Here is a 21,238-nt window from a genome sequence, read left to right as displayed (position 1 = left end):
TCTACAAGTTTTAGACCCGATGTCACTCTTTTTAAGACCCAGACATTTGGGAGCAGATGCAGCAATACATTACATTCATTTTTAATGCAGGAAGAGTCACTCCCTGATAAAAGTCTCTGAAAATTCAGACCACAATCTGGCCGTAACCAACAGAGCAAGGGCTGGATAGCTAGAAACGAGAAGGGAATTTTAAGTCTGAGAGGAATTTGCAGGATACTGTGAGGCTTCATCCTCTAGAATGTTCTCTGAAGAACATCTCTTTCTTGTCTTTTGGAACTAACCTGGTGCAAGAGGAAAATTGTCTTTATCAAAAAGGGTCAGCTGTATTTTTTTTTAATCCAGCAAAATTTTAGAAAATAATTCCCTCTGGTTACACTGACAAGAGATTTTTTTCTTTTTAATTTAAGGCAGATTGGAGGTATAATTTACAAATAGTCAAATCACCCTTTTAGTGTACAGTCCTGTGAATTCTGACAAACATATACAATCGTGTAGCCACCGCCACAATCAAGATATATAACATTTCCATTACCCCCCAACTCCCTTCATGTTCCTCTGGGCTAAGGTGTTCCTGATGTTTAATCCCTTTAAAATTTTTTTTTATTTTTAAATTCTTTTCCATTATGGTTTATTACAGGATATTGAACATAGTTCCCTAATCCCTTTGAAAGCTTAGCCCACAGAGACTGCACAGCTGACAATGGTGCTGCTTTAAAACCTTTGGGGGGACTTCCCTGGCGGTCCAGTGGTCAAGACTCCGTGCTTCTACTGCAGGGGTGTGGGGTTGATCCCTGGTCGGGGAACTAAGATCCCACAAGCTGCGATGAGCAGCCAAAAAATAAAAAAATAAATAAAACCTTTGGGTATTTTCTATAATTTCAGAATTCCTGGGAAAGATTCTTACTGTGAAATTGGGATTTTGTTTTTTCAGGGTTCTTTTAGGGAGTGGGAACACTAAGACGCCAGCAAATGGACTCGGAAGTAGGCGTGTACCTGTGTCTGTCACACTTGGAAACTGGCTTGGTCTGGCCTGGTCCTGGGGAGAGTCGTCTTCCCCAAACCCAGTGGTACTTCTGGCAGCCGTGAGAGTCCTTTGAGGCTCGCCCCAGCCCTTCTGAAAGGCTCTGATTTCACAGATGCCAGCAAGGGCTACAAGGAGTAAACCTGGGCAAGTTTAGCTTGATACCTGACCCAGCTATTTATTAGAGGCAGAGGGAGAGCTAAGAAAAACCCTGAAGCAGGCTAAACAGAATCTCTGTGTATGAAACTGAAAGGGTCTTAATTAAATTACAAAGTAGTACTTGCTCACGATAATAACAGCTAACATTTATATAGCTTTTACTATGGGTCAGGCACCGTTTTTAGCATTTTAAGTATACTAATTCATCAACCCTGTGAGTCATGACTTTCATTTTAGAGTCAAGGAAACTGAGGCACAGGGAAGTTAAATCATCAACCCAGTTACCCAGCTGGTAAGAGGAGGAGCTCGGATTCAAAGCCTGGCAGCCTGACTCCGGAGCCTTCCCTATAACCTGACAGAAGGATAAACGCGGGGTCTAGAATGCCCTTCCCCGGAAATGGGGAGGTGTTAAAGGGTACAAACTTGCAACTAAAACATGAATAAGTTCTGGAAATCTAATGTACAGCATAGTGATTATAGTTAACAATGCTGTATTATATACTTCAAAGCTGTTAAGAGACCAGAACTTAGATGTTCTCACCACAAAAAAGAAATGATAATTATGTGATGTGATAGAGGCATTAGCTAAAACTATGGTGGTAATTATAATACATAAATGTATCAAATCAATGTGCTATCCACCTTAAATTTATACAATGTTATATGTCAATTATATCTCAGTTGAAAAAAAATTAATAAATAAAATGCCCTTTCCCCACTGGCCTCCAACCCTCCTCTGAAGCAAGCCTGTTAAGAGCTTCTTGGCAGTCAGTTCCAGAAAGGCTCTTTGCATATACAGTTCGCTTTTGCTAATGGGATCATCGTCTATTGCTCTGAAACTTGTTTTTATAACTTAACAACATGCCTTGGACATCTTAGAAAGAGCTTTTTGAATTACCTGTTGTCTTCGTTTTAAGGATGAAAAAACCTGAGGCGTCTAGAGGTTAAGTGCCATGTCCACGTTGGTTCTCTTTATGGTTTTGGATCAGCAACCCTCCCTGGCCTCCTGTTCTGCCTCAAAATTTATTTTGACACCTGACCTCCTTGGGTGCTGACTTATCTCTTGACTGTGCTGTTCCACTGGATGGTGTCCTACGATGGCCACCAACATTTCCCTTTTCTCATCTCTAGATCCTGTCTCTCTAGGATCTTGCTTTTAGTCAGGTAATAATGGATAGAAATGAGTGGATAGGATAAACCAGGGTGTCCCAAACTTCAACCATTCTGGTACAACTTTTGTGACTTTTGTCATCTTCTCATGCTACCTGTGTTATTATTTAATATTTTTCATTAAGTTAATTCACTATATTATTTACTATACTATTTCTCAGTGAACATTTCTTTTAAATTAACTCACTATTAAACCCTGGGTGTGCCAGTTATAACTTTTAGAATACATATTGGGGCTTCCCTGGTGGCGCAGTGGTTGAGAGTCCGCCTGCCGATGCAGCAGACATGGGTTCGTGCCCCGGTCCGGGAGGATCCCACATGCCGCAGAGCGGCTCGGCTCGTGAGCCATGGGCGCTGAGCCTGCGCGTCCGGAGCCTGTGCTCCGCCAACAGGAGAGGCCACAACAGTGAGAGGCCCGCGTACAAAAAAAAAAAACAAAAACAAAACCACTGCTAGAATACATATTAAACACAAGCATTAAAATTAAAAAAAAAAAAAATCAAGGCACATATGACTCAGCGGTGGTGCAGAACCTATACTTTTGGGTAAATATAAACTAGTCCTTCTATGTTAGCCAGATCACAGCTTTTCAAACTTATCTAAGGGAAGGACAAATTTTTTTTTTTTTTTTTTTTTTTTTTTTTGGGGTACGCGGGCCTCTCACTGCCGTGGCCTCTCCCGTTGCGGAGCACAGGCTCCGGACGCGCAGGCTCAGCGGCCATGGCTCACGAGCCCAGCCGCTCTGCGGCATGTGGGATCCCCCCGGACAGGGGCACGAACCCGTGTCCCCTGAATCGGCAGGCGGACTCCCAACCACTGCACCACCAGGGAAGCCCGGGAAGGACGAATTTTTAAGAAAAAAAATTCCAATCCGTCAGGGACCGATATTTTGTAAAATAACAATGACTTATTAGAAAAATGAATCAGTTTAAAAAAGACACACAAAATACAATCTTAGAAACAATAGACATAACACCACTATCAGATTGCTTTAAGTGTTTCTAAGCGCTTACTCTAAATTTCTGTACTTATTTTTTGGGGACTCTATCCAGGAGTTGGAGGATCACACTTGGAATAGCAATGAGCTAATCAATGGTCTCTTCTTCCAACTAGGTTCCAGCCTTAGCTGGGTTATAAAAAATGTGTACCATGGAAGCCTAGGCAAGAGACTTTTCCTCTCTGAGCTCCAGTTTCCTCAAGTGAAAAGTGAAGGCCCATCACAGGGAGGCTCCTTAGCAGCGAAGGCCTCACATACTGGGGGGGGGGGGGGGGGGGGGGTGCATCTGGGAGACCTTCCGTATCACTGCAGGGAGGGCTGCCGGCTTCCTGGAAGAGGGTGCACTAACTTCTGAGGATGGGTCCATCAGGGGGCCAGGATGAGCCCAGAGAAGAAATTCCTTAGGAAAGTACACATGGAACTGCGAGGATGGATTTAAAGGGCGAAGTAAGTGGGGGGGGGGGGGAGGAGTGGAAGATGGGGGTTATTTGTCAAAAACAGAGTGGGAAGAAAGATGGCGAAAGGCAGAGAAAAAGAAAGTGAGTCTGGAGGACACTTTAATGGATGCATTTTCAGACAGGCAGACTGGGTCTCTGGACTATCCTGCCCAGATGTTAAAGGCTAGAAGCTGAAAACAGTGCAGGCTGGGCAGAACCGCTCCTGCCAACCATCTTGGGCCAGCATGTTCAAATGAACAGGACGTGTCTCCTTGATGGACGAGGCAGAGGAAACCTAACTAATCCACATTCCATGCGTGTCCTATGCATCACATAAGACCATAGACTACAAAACATTTTCGTATTGTTATCTGCTGCATCTCAGGCTCTGGCTTATTTACTCCAGCACCTGGAAAGCTTACCGTATCATTCATATTTAAGCCAGAATGTGAATACACTGAAAACAAATACACGTGTGCCAGGTTCAAGTTTGTTTAGCTTGCTTCGTGCGTGGGCCATGGATGGGGAGAATCACTCACCAGAGAAAACGTGGGCGGTGGCGGGGGTGCTGGAGGGGGCGGTACGGGCATCCTGGATAGTTACGCTTTCAGCAGTCTGGCTGACAAATCTGTAAAAACAAAAAGAAACAAAGCACCATCACGTATTAGACTTCTTAGTAATACTCCATCCTAATCTTCCTTCCCGCTTTCCCGTCAAAGTGGCAGCTATTCACGAAGCCCACCTTTTATAAGAGGTGGAATTGCTTTATGGCATGGCTAGGATGTTACTATTCTGGAAGGAGGTCAGCGGGGAAGGCTTCTCAGCCAAAGTGCCTGGAGATACTGGAAGCAAAACTCAGTGCCTCCTGCTGCTCAATCCCACCACCACCAAAGCAGGTTGGGGGAAGGACCCTGGCCTGCCGCCCGAGTAAGCTGGGAGGTTATTAGGAAACGGCTAGAAACGTATCCTGGCCAAGTTCGATGTTCAAGTGGCTCCTCTTCCCTCATCTCCATGGCGCAGCCCTCCCGTTCTCCCCGCCCACTCCGTGCCCGCGCTTTTCTTCTCCAACATTCCTGACGTTTCTTCTCCACTCCGCTGCTTTTCTTCTCTGAGATTCCTGACATTTGTCTAGGTCTGGGTAGCACCCAGGAATGCAAAGATGAATCTATATTTCTATACTTGCCCTCAAAGCTCTTACAGTCCTCTGGGGAAAGGAGATGGGAATACGGGAAGATAAGATGGGCAAGGAGGCTGGATTCCTACCTCTATGCTACTTGGCATTTCCTTACAGGATCCAAGTGGGAAAAAAGAGGTGAAAAAAGAGAGGAGGAATCAAACCTCTGACTCTGGGCTGTTTACTACTAATAGGCTTCCTTAGAAAGGCTTTCTGCAGAGTCTGATTGCTCTGGGGACAAAGGAAAGGCCAGACTCCGTGGCGGTGAGACAGCGCAGGGAAGCCCTGGTGGGTAGCAGCGGCGAAGGGGGCAGCCTGGCAAACATCAGGGGCTGAAGAAACAACGGCGAGGACGTGCCCCCAGAGTTGTGCCAGCAATGAACCCTGTCTCCCTTTCCCCTAGTCCTCGGAGTCCCATCCCTGGGTCTAAGCAGAAGCCCCAGGCTGCAGCCCTCACCCACGTACTCACCCCTCCGTATACCAGCTTCTCCCACCCAGATCTTGCCACTCCTGGATCAGCAGCGCTCCCGGATTGGCAGCGGGGCATCACCCAGAGCTGTTAGAAACATCAAATCTCAGTCCCTCTGCCTGCACTGCATTTGTTTCAGCATTTTCACAAGATCCCTGGGTGATTCACATGCATTTGAGAAGCCTGGTGGTAGAGCCTTAAACCAAGTGAGCAGCCTGGAACACTGACCACCTGAATAACATTGTTTCTGTGGAACATGTGTCCTGAATTTCAAACCTCAGAATTATCTTTTATTTTCAATAGTCTCTTAATTGCAGAAAACAACCTCTTAGAATTTAAAGTATTAGGGAATTCCCTGGGGTTCCAGTGGTTAGGACTCTGCACTTCCACTGCCGGGGGCCCAGGTTCGATCCCTGGTCGGGAAACCAAGACCCCACAAGTCACGTGGCATGGCCAAAAGAAAAAACAATTTTAAGTATTAACTTAGTTCAACCACTGAAAGTTAACGTGGAAAACTTATACCTTGAAACAAATACAGATGACCCTTGAACAACGGGTCCACTTAGATGTGGATTGTTTTCAATAGTAAACATTATAGTACTACTATACCATCCATGGGTAGTTGAATCCGAGGATGCGGAATCTGGGTGCAGAGGACCCGTGGATACAGAGGGCTGACTGCGTGCAGAGGGTCGGTGCCCCTAACCCCCGCATCGTTCAAGGGTCAGCTGTTACTTTCTATAGAAGTTTTGCTGGATGGCTTGCTTTCTGTGACAGTAATGGAATGGAAAAGCTAGGAGGACATGGCCAAACTTGTCAAAGCTACTGGAAGACAGGAATCAAGAGAGCTTCTGACAGTTCTATTCTGAGTGCCATCTAGAAAATGAAATTTTAAAAACTCTAGAGCAGCAAGAGCTGCTCTCATCTATTAACAGTCAATTGGATGATAAAGGGCACTTTATTTCTGTCGTCTTGAATACTTATGACCACACTGCAAACTAGCATAATTCCGCTCATTTTACAGAGGAAGACGCTGGGACTCAGAGAAATTAATAACTCGCTAAAAGACCCGCGAAACTCATTCACATCAAGTCCTTTTGATCCCTGCTCTTCTTAGATAAGCATTTTTAGGCCGGTAAAGGGCTAACTAGTACTGCAGCTCACCTATAAACTCGGTCAGAATCCGGTTTTCAATAAGAGCCTGTCTCAGACAGGGGTTCTTTTAAAATCTGTTCCTTACATTGGTCTTTTCTGGGTGACACCAATCGGTCCCCCGTGGGGCTACGCGGGCAGTGTAATAAGGAGGGCTGGGGGGCCTGTGTTTGGAGGCCTATGAAGGGGGTGCTCCAGCTGCAGGGGCACCTCCAGAAGCCTCAGGGTTGTGTCCTAGGACCAGGAGGAAGGACGGGGATCTGAAACGGGATTCAGGCCCAACTAACTGTCAGAGCTGCTATGGCCAAAGCAATGGTCTAAACAGCTGAGGAGGGAGCTAACCAAGTAAGGGGTGGCCGGGTCCACCCAGAGGGCCCGAGAGATGGGCTCCATGGGACAGACTGTCCACGTGCTCAGTGGGTGAAAGGCCCCTCAACACTCCATTGTGTCAGGTTCTACACTCACCAGCTAACCTGCCATCCTGTTAATCCTAATACTGAGGAAGAAGTGGATTCTGATCAGCTACTGGGAACCTCTTACGGGTTTGGTTCTCATAAACAAGTCTGGCTGCAAAGATAAAATTGAACTTCTGTACGCCTTAGGGGCCAGATGATGGAACAGGGACACTCTCAGGGGACTGCCACCCTGTAAGGCCTCTTTAATCTAAGTATTTTACAGTTTTCTGTCGTTGCTATTATGGCTCTCTCTGTGCATTAACTGACTTATAAATAAACCTCTGGAGCACAGAGGCTGGGCCTGCCCCCGCCCCGCCCCCTCCGATAAACAACGGGGAGAGGATCTGCGGATGGGCGCTCTTACCGACACCTTGATCTTTGACTTCCGACCCCCAGAAATGTGAGATAACAAAATTCTGCTGTTCGAGCCACCCAGTCTGTGGTACTTTGATATGGCAGCCCTAGCAAATGATAAACACAGTTTTAACAATACACGTTATCTATCATGTCTGCTCTCCACAGTGAAAATTATAAGATAATAGCTTTTGAATAAAATCCATCAATTGATTTCTCACCCAAACTATCTCTGGATTCTCTGTCATACATTAAAGAAATTAAAAGTCAATCTGAGGGGGGACTTCCCTGGTGGTCCAGTGGTAAAGAACCTGCCTTCCAATGCAGGGGACGTGGGTTCGATCACTGGTAGGGGAACTAAGATCCCACATGCTGCGGGCCAACTAAGCCCGCATGCCACAACTACTGAGCTCCCCTGCCTCAACTGGAACCCACATGCCACAAACTACAGAACCCACATGCCCTGGAGCCCACATGCCACAACTAGAGAAGAGAAAATCGACGTGCCACAATGAACAGCCCACATGCCTCAACTAAGACCCAACACAGCCTAAATAAATAAATAAATAGGTAGATAGATAAATAAATAGATAAAACATATATTTAAAAAAACCTGAACCCTAGGGAACGTGAGTGATTACCAAAGTTTTATTTAATAACTGAATCCCTAAAAAAATCAACAAATTTTTGGTGGAAACTATTGAGATGAGGGGAGGGATCTACCAATAAACCTTTCATAATGGAATTGATTCTTTGGGTTGAGAGAACAGAGTAGAATATTTTACATAAATGACTTCAAAAATCCACTAATTGGGGCTTCCCTGGTGGTGCAGTGGTTGAGAATCTGCCTGCCAATGCAGGGGACACGGGTTCGAGCCCTGGTCTGCGAAGATCCCACATGCCGCGGAGCAACTGGGCCCGTGAGCCACAACTACTGAGCCTGCGCGTCTGGAGCCTGTGCTCCGCAACAGGAGAGGCCGCGATAAGTGAGAGGCCCACGCACCGCGATGAAGAGTGGCCCCCGCTTGCCACAACTAGAGAAAGCCCTCACACAGAAACAAAGACCCAACACAGCCATAAATAAATAAATTAATAAATTTTAAAAATCCACTAATTGGCTCTTCTTTGTCACCTACACACACGTACATATATGCACACAATATACATCAATATTTAGAAATTCTGGAATTTCCTAGTGCTGTGAGAGACATGGATGATTTTGTTGGTTTTACTACACTTCTAGTAGGTCAGCATCATGGTTTAATGATGCTGGACAGTGGACAGCATCACACACTGACCCTAGATCAACCAGGGTAGCTGGTGGCCCCGAGCCATCTGCTAAATGTGTAGTACTGGTTATGGGGAACACCTTGTGAGAAAGAGTGAATTGCTCCCCACCCTACTGTGACGTATTCCCCCAACAGCATGGACAACTAGACACTCAGTCAGAGCCCAGAGTTCAGTCCAGAGTTGCCCCAGGAAACTTATGCCTTCTTCTTCAATATGCTCATCTAAGAAAGCAGAATTATCTCTGAATGTAAAATGATCAAGAGAACTGGCAAGTTATTTAAATAAACTGTTTCTTAGTTTCTTCCAACCAATGTCAAATTCATTCTAGATTATGTCATGTGAGGCCCACACTATAGAATGACAGGAAGAGGGGAGAGATTTCCAGCACTGTCCAATGAAATAATCCTCAGAAGGCCGGCCTCTAATCCTGAAGACGTGGGTGTGAATCGGCCAAGTTCTAGCAGAGAAGATAAGAAGCAGGTTTATCCAGTTATGTTTTATCACAATTTTGGACCATTCAAAAATATAAAGCATTTTGCTATGCAAATCTTGCCAAAAGTCACCCTTAAATACTATTCTACCTAAAATGAATGGGAGAAAAGTAAACTTTTTGTTCAGAAAAGGTTGAATTCATCACTGTGTGTGTGTGTGTTGGGGAAAGGACATAATAGAAATAATACAACTGAAAAGATCCTAACGTTCAATGTTCTCTTGTCCTCATTACTTTCTATTCTCTATCTTATTTTTATTTATATTCCTTGATATTTTACTTTATATATAATGCTCTTAACTCCTTTTCATGTATATATTTCTTCTGTGCTCTTGGCGTCTTCAGGTTAGATTTTTGAGAATTTTTTTTCTGCTTCCAAAAGTAGCATATATTCATTTAGAAAATTATAAACAATATAAAAATACAAAGATGAAAATAAAACACGACAGTTGTATTTAACCATTGAAGGAAGCATTTGATAATAATTAAATATTAGGTGAAAAAGGGTTGGGGTTGATAATACCCAGAGATAATTCTTGTTAACTTTTTGATGTATATTTTTCCAGCTTTTATACACAAACACACACATACCTCTTTGTATCTATATAAATACACACATGCACAACTGTTTGACCAATAAATATTAACAGAAGGAAATTTATAATACATACAACTCGACAGTGTTTTAATAAGGAAAGGCCCTTAAATTCATATCGAGTTATTGCAGCCATAAAAAAAAGATTGCAAAGGCATTCATTATAAAGGTAATGAATCTACTCCAAGTTATACCGTTAAAATAAAATCATTTAGCAAAAACTCAAATTGCTGCTAACACTGGTAGTTTGGGGATTCCTACTCATTATTTTGGGTTCTATTCTTTAGAAACTCCTCCAAGAGACAAACTTAGTTGGATGTGTTTAAAATCTGCAAACCATCAGAACTAATTAAGATGAAGTTGGCTTTGTTCTTCAACTTCCTGTAAAAATGCTCAACAGGAAAACTGATGCTCACAGCAAACCACAGCCATCCTGTTTCTTTAGCAGTCTTTTCACAGCTGCAGTTGCCCGTAGTTTCTATTTTCTGATACCAGGCCCAGTGCAACAGCTCAGTGCCCCACCCCCAAGCCCGGCATGTCGTTTTTGGCCATTTTAGCAACTTTAATACATTTGCATAAAGTTTGTTTCTATTATTGTGACTCTTCCTCTCCTCAGTCCAAGCTCCAGAGGGCTGAAGGCAATGAGGCAATCAATGCAAGAGGAGAAGCAGAAAAGGCTGCTCAACCCAAGAAGAAGCCAAAGGTAGAGAAGAGAAACAAGCTTTCCTTTATAAGCAAAGCAACTGCCTCACCTAGTTCATGATCATTGTTTTTCTCAATCTGGGCTGTACACAGGACCCCTCATTTCTCAAAATGTACTTGCTCTTTTCTCCGTTGATCATCATTTAAGGCAATAGCTTAAGTGAATTCTGCTTACGGGCTGTCTTCTCAATGGTAAGGGTTTGTATCTCTGCTGTACTTGGAGGGTCCCTGGCTATTTCAGAAACACTTCTTTTAGATAAAGAGTTGGATGATTTGGGGAGTAGGGGGTATTTTTCAGAGAAGACATTTTGAAGCATCTACGATGTCATTACGATTAGAGGGGAGCTTGGACACAAACCCACAATTTTATTGTAAGAGTAACTGCTGGGGAAATAAAGGTTGCTATGAAGTAAAATTATTTTTTAATACACTGTCCTACATGTTTAATTGAAAAATTAGTGCAAATTCATAGACAGCTAAACCCTCTCAAAAAATGAGAAAATGAAGGTAAGTTGAATGACCCACCTACTTGTCCTTGTTTAACTATGGGAAAGGGAAGAGAAATCTTTTCTACTTTATCCACTTAACTAAAAAGTACCAATTTGCCTCCCACAACTTCCCATCTCTAACAAGTACTGGTGGTTGTTTTTTTTTTAGTACTCTCTTTAAGGGCCTCAAATCTCAAAACTACGTTTCCCTAAATCCTCAGCACCACATTTAGTTTTACCGGAGGATTAAGATCTGCCCCTCCCTGTTCTCCACTACACACACACACACACACACACACACACACACACACACATACACACACACACTCATGCACACATACTCACAGCATATAGGTTAACAAACTCAACATATTTTATTCATTTAACCATTGAACGTGTAGCCTTATAATATAAGCAGAAGAGTCACCACATTTACTTCTGAAAAGGTCAGAAGACTTAGAAAGGAAATGGTCTTACCTGAGATTATTCACTTAAAGATATTTACTGTGGCTGTGACATTTAAAACAAAGCATTTGTACAATCCCAGATTCTCGTGATTAGGAGAGGACATCTTGGGGCCTCCTAACTGTACTAACGAAAAAAGCTCTTGAAATTACAGTTAGTTGTTACTGGCCTTGGGCAAGCTGCTTAGCCTAAGTCCAGTTCCCATAATAAAATGGCGAGAAGGGTACCGACTCAACAGGACTATTCAAGAGTTAAATGAGGGGCTTCCCTGGTGGCGCAGTGGTTGAGAGTCTGCCTGCTGATGCGGGGGACGCGGGTTCGTGCCCCGGTCCGGGAAGATCCCACATGCCGTGGAGCGGCTGGGCCCGTGAGCCATGGCTGCTGAGCCTGCGCGTCCGGAGCCTGTGCTCCGCAACGGGAGAGGCCACAACGGTGAGAGGCCCGCGTACCGCAAAAAAAAAAAAAAAAAAAAAAAAAAAGTTAAATGAGGCAAGTGCTAAATAAGTATTACCATTTAAAAAAAAAAAAATAAGCAAAAGCCAAGAGCCTAACATACAGTGAGCGCTCAATAAACACTGTCTTTTCCTTTTTTTAACCATGAGAAAGAGAAACCACGAGCTGATGATGTAGCCTACATGTGCACACCCATGCAAACTTCTGCATTACAAATGAATGGCAAAGGGAGGTGCATGTAAAGTGCACTTTAAATTTCTCAGAAAAACACACTAACTAAGGCATTACTTATTCTAGTATTCTTTTTTTCAGTTTTAATTTTCAGGACTCAGGGTTGCAAAATACAGACAGAGAGGTATTTGATAGTCCAGCGGAAATGCTCTTTTCAACAATAAGTAAATGTATGACAATTTGGAAAAACAAAAATGAGTCAAACCTTAAAGCAGGAACGAATCACAATTTAAATAGCCAGAAACTCCCAACGAAAATGACGTGTTCATGAAATGTTAAGCAGACTTCAAAAGTGCGTAAAACTTGAAAGGTCCAGGAATTAGGTAGCTCACTTCCTCTTACATTTTTAGCACAGGTTGGGGAACTTCCAGCCTATAGGGAAGATCTAGAATTTGATTTCATCAACGATCAGAGTGAAATTGCTGCTGGACCCCAGGGAAAATTCTTCACCATGGGAAGGTCTCTGAATACTGCAGTTCATTCAGAGTATGTGTAATCCTTAAAAGTTTAGATATTAGAGTAATTGAAGAGCTGTGAGCAATTAACCAACAGGTGAACTTTTCAAAGAGCATCAGAAAACAACCTATGATTTTAGATAAATCATTTAACCTCTTTAGACTATAAAAGGAGAATTTCGACTAAATGATGTTCCAGTTCAGAAGCAACGTAACTTTATGAAGTTAACACATAATGCTAGACCCACAGCCCAAGTGACTAGTAAGGGTATGGTTTCCACACTAATGGACCTCAAAATCTTTTTCAGGCTTCTCATCTTCCTCTCTCACTATCCTGTCTTATTCTTTATCCTGCTCTCCCACTATCTTTCTCTCTACCAAGCTGTCCTACTTTTCTTAATTAGAACCCTCCTATAGTCTTTTCTTCGTTTTAACACTTGTCTGTTTTCTACTGTATACACTAGTTATGCCACTGAATTATTTAAAAGAACTTATACTTATTGACCAAAGTTGTGCCCTCTTAACTTTTTAAAGCTTTATTTTATATTTCTCCATGGGGTAAAAGGAATATAAGTCAAGTTGCTTTTTCATATATGCCCCAAAGGAAAAAAAAAAAGCATTTTTTTGGATACAAAAAAGTTTCCTTAATCCTGCTCTGTAGATCTCTGGGTACACCGTTTGAAATACGAAAATTACAATTATTTTATGTCAAAATATCAATCATATTAAATGTAACTAGTTACAATGAATGCTGCAGAATTTGATTAGCAATAGTGCATCGCACTGTTAGGATGTTGAACAGAATGATTCTAAAAGACAAACTGTCCTAAAAGACTCTGCTTAGAAATGGTTTGGGATCTGAACTTAAGTAACAGGTTTGTAGCAACAGACTGGCAAGAGCTTAGCTCCACGGTACTTTCCTTTGAAGCTTCCAGTGGCTCCTTTTGCTTGAAAAGCACTTACTGTTGTCGGCCAAAGTGACAATTCAAAGGCAGTCATGTGGACAATTGCACCATCCACCGAAAGGATACAGTTACTGACATAAACCCCCATTTTAAATGGCAGAAAAAATTCCTGTGGATCCAAGCTTGCCCAGTGGTCAGGAAAAATTCTCCTGAAAATCTCGCTTACATTTTGGTTCAAAACGCAAGTCCTAAATTGCCCACAATCACTATACCAGTGAAACTAGTCCTGTGTGCAACAGGACTCGACCACATGGTACTCTACTGAAAAATTAAACAACTTTATCTCAACATACTATGGTCCACCAAAAGCCATCGAGTCCTTCCCTCTAACTGAATAAAGGAAATACATTTAGTTTGAATATAATCTTTCTTACCGTTAAAGGCTACTGCAGGAAGGCATGATCAGGGACACAGGCAGACAGGGAGCAAGTAAGATATGAGAGAGAAAACCGTCCCTGAGAAAGGCATCATCTTCTAACGCAAACGTGGGGTCGTTTTTGGACAGCCATTTTGGACAAGCTCTGGCCTCTCGTTAAATGTGACACACTGAGTCAGAGGCAAACATCCTTCTGTGGTTATTCACTTCCTGCTGATTAATTTGTTGCTTGTTCCTCCTTTTATGCAGAAAAAGGCTAGATAGGCTTTACTTCAGAAGCAAGCAAGAAGAAACCCCTAAATTTGGAAAATTCGTTGTTTCTCCTTCCCACCAGGTGTAACATACCTTTTGGTACAAGAGGAGACAAGAGGGACAAGAGGAGATGAGCACCTCCATCTGGTCAACAGCCCAACTTTATTCTAGACACCTCCACAAAAACACCTGCTCACGGAACGTGAGATTCCTTCAAGAAATTCCATTTTAAAGCATCACTCTCGATATTGATGATAACATTTAGGATTAAGGGAAAGAGTCACTCAAGAACTAGAAGCTCTAAGCAGCACTAATAAATAACATAAGTGATCCTTCCTCATCTACAGAGCGGGGTAGGGAGTAAGTTATAAATGCAGGTGAAGAGAGCTAGTCAGGTGTAGGAAGGCAAATGAGTTTTGAAACGTGATTTTGGTGCCCAGGTCGGGATAAATGATATACAGGCAAACTCATTTTATTGTGCTTCGCTTTATTGTGCTTTGCAGATATTACATTTTATTTTATTTTTTTATTTTTTTTAAAGTACCAAAATTGTATTTATTTAAAATTCATATTACACTGAGAAAACTCTTACTTTCAAGGCATTTCAAATAATTTGGTTAATAACTTCAGTGCATCTCTTTGTAGTCCCACAAACTCTCATTAAATCCTGTCTCTCTCTTTAAACTGTTTGGAACGTGGAATTTTTAAACCTTGGCCCATCACTGGTTTGGCTCTATGGAAGTAATTTATTCTCTTGAGATTATGGTCTTCAGGGATTAAGTATGTCTAAGGACTTTCTAACAAAAGTCATAAATATTCACACACACAAATGCCCATTTTAATATTCTATCCATTATGGCTCTTGATATTTGTTTGTTTTCACTTCTACTGTTTGTATTGAGCAAAGTTATAAAAATCACTGGCACTTTATTGGTTTTGGCTTTCTTCCTCCAAACCTCATTATAAGGTAGAATATGGGTTAGTGTGGTTATTTGGTTCAATGTGTCTCTTTACATTTAGTGTCAAGCCTTTCTTTTTTTTCAGATTGTACATTTTATTATTTTTTAACAAATTGAAGGTCTGTGCCAACCCTGAGTCACGCAAGTCTATTGGCGCCATTTTTCCCAAAGTACTTGCTCACCTTGTGTCTCATTTTGATAATTCAAGCAACATTTCCAACTTCTTCATTATCATTATATTGGTTATGGTGATCTGTGATTACTGATCTTTGATGTTACTACCACGACTCGCTGAAGGCTCAGATGGTGATTACCACTTGAATGAAGTTTTTTAAAATTGAGGTATAGTTGATTTACAATAGCAATAAAGTCGTTTTTAATTAAGGTATGTACATTTTTTTTAGACATGATACTACTGCACACTTAATAGCCTACAGTAGAGTATAAGCGTAACTTGTACATGCACTGGGAAACCGAAAATATCGGTGTGACTTGCTTTATTGCGGTATTTGCTTTATGGCAGTAGCCTGGAATGGAATCTTCAGTATCTCCGAAGTAAGCCTGTACAGCTCAAGTCAGCTGAAGATCAGAGCTTTCTAAGCCAAAATGTTTCGTTTCCGTCCGCCACACTTAATGGGGTGACAATAACTCTCCCAGAGGATGCTTGACAGAAGCACAGAGATGATGAGTACACAAGGAGGAAACTCAGATTCCTCACTCTCAAAGGACTCTAAGAGGTGGGTAGGCAATGGAATATAGGCAAAAAATATTATACCGAAAGCTTGAGAAGTGTATAAAAATCTGAAATCGCTCATACTTTTTTCTCAATCCACCTGAAAGGTTCAGACTTATATTTGTGACACACACCATGTACCTCTGAGAAAACGGTATCAGCTGAAAGAATGAAAAACAGAGGCACATTTTGGAGAAGTACTGGGATAGCTGACGTCCAAGGTTCTTTTAACTCTCAACTCTTTGAGATACGAGTCTAGCCTCACAAGCAGTTTCATGATGCCAAGCCATGGCAGAATTCCTAGAAGTGGAGCTTCCAAGGATTAGTGACCTAGAGTCTTCTACTTTGCCTGGTGCCACTTGATGGTACAGACTTTATTCTTCTCAACTAACATAGGGCCTGGAGTCCAAGGGACACTCAATACACGAATAAATACATGCAGGCCTGAGGCTGGACAGAGGTGGAGGCCTGCAGCTATTATCTCCTTCGCTCTCCACTAACCTCGGGAAAACACAGAACTTGATCACCTACCAGGTAAATAAATGCCTGAGTGACTCTTTGGGGAAGTCTAACTATAGTTGGGTCTAAAAAGAGAACATGGGCAATAGGGTGATTTCTCTATGTATTTACAGAATCACTTTGAAGTTCTCTAATAAGTAATGTGCCCCAAACACACACACATACACACACCCTAGGACACTACAGTTCATGACTATTCTCACCCATTAGGAAAAACTCAACTAGAAGGGGGTATGTCACTTAGAAGTCTGGAGCCTGTGAGACACACAAGGGAGGAGTTGGTCTAGGGTTTGGGTCTATTTCATCTTTAATGAGAACTTGTAAGCACAGTCAACTTTGGATCCATTTATGAGGTGTCCACTATGCACCACAGGACATAAATCAGATAATGTTCCTCCCTGTTTAAAACCCTCCAATGGTTTCTCATTTCACTTTAAAAATCCAAGCTCTGCCTAGGCTCACAAGGACCCACAAGGTCTGCGTCCCCCCGCACACCCAGCTCTCTGACCTCATCTCAAGTAAACTCCCTCTTGCTAATTTCCTTCCAGGTCTTTCTGTTCCTTAAATGCACAAGCTCATTTGCATCCTGGCCCTGACACTTGTAAGCCCTCTCACCTGGTACACTCACCTCCCCGGTTCCTTTTCATTCTCCAGTTGTCAGCAAAAATGCCCCCTCTCATGTCCCATCTCTACTCCCATTTTCTTTTATACATTGCACATGTCACCACCTGACATTTTTTCATTTAATTGTTCATTTACTTGTACATCCCCTCCCCACTAGAATTCAAGCTCCATAGGACCTTGTGTCCTGCCGTCGCCTCAGCATCTAGAACAGCATCTGACTCCTGGTAGGTGCTCAATAAATATTATTTGTTGAATGAAAAAGAAAATCAATCTCTCTTAAAAATTCTACCAGAACATAACATTCGTTTAAGAGCCTAAGGCTGTTCCCCCTAAAGCAGTGACTAAGGAATGCCAAGGCTAGACTTGCACTTTCTTCTTGGGAAGGCTTAGGTTAAAGGGAAATCTGCCAGGGAAAGGACACTGGAGATGAGCAGTAAACCCTTTAGCCAACCGGGGGGCTTGGCAATGTGTGCAGAGTCTCATGCAGTGCAAGTGGCTCATGTCACTGGGCAGTGGGGAAGAGAAAAACGGGTCAGGAAAGTTAAAAACAAATAATCCAATCGGAAAGGAAGGGGAAGAAATTAAAAGATAAAGGAAATAAGGCAGGAAAAGATGGAGACAAAGGTGAGATCACATGGTGGGTGGGGGGCGGTTCCAACTGCATCACTGACAAAGCGGCCTCGGAGGCCACCCTCCACAGTGGGTGTAGGTGTTGGATGTGAAAGCGCTTTCTGCCCTTCCTCTGTGCCCAGGTGTTCCCAGATCTGCGTCAGTTTCTCCGAATAAGGAATTTTAGGGACGAATGAGACTGCAGAGATCAGAGTCCACACCATCATTTACAGAAGAGGAAACGGGGGTCCAGAGAGGTTAAGTGACCTGCCTCTGTCACACAGCAGGCAGCAGCAGAGCTGGTGCCAGAAGCCCGGTCTCTCTCTCCATGGTCCAGTGTCATTATGGCCTTAAGCCTCATTTTAAGTTCAGAGGAGGATTTCACTTAATTCCTCTCTATCAGCATAAGAAGAGGTGGAAGGAAGAGGGGTAGAGAGAAGGCTGTGATGTGGAGGGAAGCAGTTGAGGGTAGGGTTTGTGTTGCTGTTGGGGATGTTATTATAATCAAAGGCCGAAGAAAAGTGGATTGAGACCCCGAGGCGAATAAAGATAATTACAATCCTGGACTTCAAAGAGAATTTTAAATGCGTATATCACCCTATTCAATACATAGACCAGTCCCAGCCTAATGACAGAGTAAAACACTAATCAACAGTCTCCGGACCAATCAGATGAAGAATCCTCCATGTTAATCTACAGAAACAGAAAATGAAGGACGGACAGAGATTATAGTACAACACGGTGGTTCTCACCAGTCTGGGTAAAGCCGTAAAGAATCACAGCCAACGACCCTCCTATGGTGACCCCAAATCAACAGAGACTGAATAAGGGCAACAGTGACATGTATAAAATATAAGAACAATTGTTTTTTATAATTCTGGTTTTTCAAGTTGTGTTTCCATGACTACCTATTATGGTTCAGTATTTCCCTGTTAGTAGAAACATATTTTAGAATACTGTATTCCTTCCATTCTAAAACACCACCTTCTTCAATAGCAAAATACCCCCCTTATAGCTTTTTCGGGGGAAAAGGAAACCGTACCAAATTAAATGTATGCATTTATTGTAAGAGAAATTCTACGTGCAACTTGTTAAAATATGGGAATTATGTGATTTAAAAGAGCAGAAACAAAGGAATTAACTTCTTCCCCATAAACTTATCAGTACAGCTACATAGGGGGATGATCATTTAAAAATAATCTCAGAAACAGAGAAATTAAAAACAAATTTTGTACTATTCTATGTCCTGCTAATATAAATTGGTATAATTTTACTTGGGGAAATATTTGCAATACATTTCCTTATGTTTTGGCAGCTCAGCCTCCACTGACCCCACTTACAATGATGTCCTTCCGTTTTCGTTTGGAGACGCATCCCTCCCTCCCTCCCTCCCTCCCTCCCTCCTTCCCAGACCCTGTGGGTCCAGAGGAATTCACTCCCATTCCAGATACACGAAGAGCTGGCTCATAGGATCCTTGCATTCATGTGGCCCCAGAGACTTTTCTGGCGATGGCCTGTGACCTCATCAGAACCAAGGGAATTTGTGGCCAGAGGAGAGGACTCTTCCTGAGGGGTGAGACTGGAGTTGGATCTGTGAAGATGGAGGGGCTGGAATTGGCTCACTCATCCTCTCACCCGCATGGGGTTTGAAAATGAGACCAACAAAGTGGGGAGCTGGGGATGGAGAAAACCCAGCTGTTGACGTTGTTGGCTGAATCCATCTATACCTGAAGCTAGCTCTATTTTGGACTTTTAACTTACACTAGCAAATAAATTCTCTATTTTGTGTAAGCTAGTGTGATCAGGTTTTCTATCACTGGCAATACAAACACTCTTATGTGATACAGAAATCAGTACTAGAAGTGAATGTTGAATGTGATTAACCCTAAAATGTGCAACTGGCTGATTTAAGGTTGGACGACAGCTAGTGCAGGCTCTCCTGCGCTAGGAGGTTGACCATCCTGGCTGTGTGATGGCAACACTGCTGGTTATGGTGCCACCTATTGAATCCTGGGTCTAAGACCACGAGCCTCCTGAAGGTGCACCGTTAAAGGATTTGGAGATGAAATTTAGAAGGTTGGAGTGTGTCGGCTACTTGCAGCCTTCAGTGAGAGCCACAGGAAAGAGATAAACATAGGATGAAACTGATTGGAAGCCCAGAAGCAGGGTAAAAGGGCTTTGTTAATAGAGGCCTTTTTTTTTTTCCTGTGAGGTGCAACCAAGATGGTTGAAGAGTCAAATAATCTGGAGCTTTGTGGGTTTAAAAACCCAAATTCTCAACACTATGCTAACATTAGATAGAGCAAGGCCAGACGGTAAGAACAATATCAGGAAAGAAGCTTGAAACCTAGGAGAAGCCTGATTCCCCATCGTCTCTCCAAAGAGACTGTGGTCTCTCATCTGAGCAGAAGGCCCGTTACATTCATTGTGATACACTGGTTTCCATCTCAGGAGCGAGGAGTAAATTATTAGTGGCTTCACCACCTCAGGCCACTGTTTCAAACTGTACCTAATCAGAGGCCACAAAATTTGGGAGCAGAGGATGGTTCATTTGCTGGGAGACAGAAATGCCCAGGCTTGGCTTCACATTCAGAGAGTACGACTCAACGCAATCCTGAGTTTTGTTCACTAGCCCATGGAGTTCAGGCATTAGAGAATCCTACCACGTTTTTAAGTACTAGAGGATAAAGCCCCAGAATGGTCGAAAACAGTTTATGATTGCTCAAATCCTAAGTCAATCCCTAGATCCCCGAAGCCAGGAGAACAGGGTGTATGTAGGCCATGGAACAGGTGCAGCCCTGCTCTTAGAGACGGCTCTGAAGGCAACAGATAAGGAAGACCCACCCAGAGAGCAGGAGGTTAAGCCACTGGATGACCAAAGTCCTCGTTCTGTTGCCACACAGCTAGAATCTGTTCAGTGGGTTATAAAATATGCTAGAGTACAGGAGAGCAATGTCTCCGCTCCTTTCCCAAATGGAAGTTTAATTGTGAAATTCTTCTACTGCTCTCCCTCCACCATTGTATACTGGGTGTTAAATTTATAATTTAGCACTGGACCGTGAGATACTACATTCAGCACTGACGGATGAGACTGTGGAAAGCATGCACTCGGCGCTGGACTTGGACCTGGATTGGCCACCTATTTTGGGGAGGAGGGTGAGTGCGATTTATTATGTGGGAGCATTTTTGAAACTGTATGTGTGGGAAGATGTGTGTTGCATAGGTAAATAGAGTATACACTGGTTGCTTTGGGGCTGTCCAGCAGCCATTCTTCTGAATTACAGTAGAGCCTCAGATCTGGGGAGAGAGACATCCACTGATCTCTACCCCTGCTCTTCTGGCTTCAGTTGGGCTAACTCTACCCGGGCTCCAGGAATGGAAAGTGACCAGCCCTGGCCACTTAGAGCCTGCGGTTCCCTGGCTGCAGTGATTGGTTCAGAGATGAGCATATGACTACTTCGTACCAAGGAGATGCAATGAGACTTTTTCTAAGATGTGTGGGGCCGGGACTGGCGGTATGACAGCCACACTGTACACACACGGAGACTGAGAATGAAGCCCGTGCAGTGAACAAGCTGTGAGAGGAGCCTGAGACTAACGGATAAATTAGGAGTTTGGGATTAACAGATACACACTACTATATC

General features: G+C 43.0%; 1 protein-coding gene across 8 annotated transcripts in view; it reads right to left on the bottom strand.

Moving 5' to 3' along the window:
- The window catches only part of WIPF1 (WAS/WASL interacting protein family member 1), a 115,751-nt gene that overhangs the window by 21,080 nt on the left and 73,433 nt on the right, over positions 1–21,238 (bottom strand). For 4 of the 8 annotated variants that reach the window (XM_032637531.1, XM_032637534.1, XM_032637527.1 and 1 more), the window contains one exon: positions 4,324–4,412. In XM_032637531.1, the coding sequence (XP_032493422.1) occupies positions 4,324–4,374 (51 nt within the window). In that variant the 5' untranslated portion in view covers positions 4,375–4,412. Of the gene's footprint in view, positions 1–4,323; positions 4,413–5,427; positions 5,515–7,398; positions 7,496–13,896; positions 14,081–21,238 lie in introns of those variants that run through there. The other 4 variants (XM_032637529.1, XM_032637535.1, XM_032637530.1 and 1 more) reach the window with 4 other exon arrangements.

This window comes from Phocoena sinus, chromosome 7 (genome assembly GCF_008692025.1).
Source record: "Phocoena sinus isolate mPhoSin1 chromosome 7, mPhoSin1.pri, whole genome shotgun sequence".
In the NCBI taxonomy this organism is placed as follows: Eukaryota; Metazoa; Chordata; class Mammalia; order Artiodactyla; family Phocoenidae; genus Phocoena; species Phocoena sinus.
Note: the sequence above shows the minus strand (reverse complement) of the source record. Positions and strands in the feature narration are given on the sequence as shown.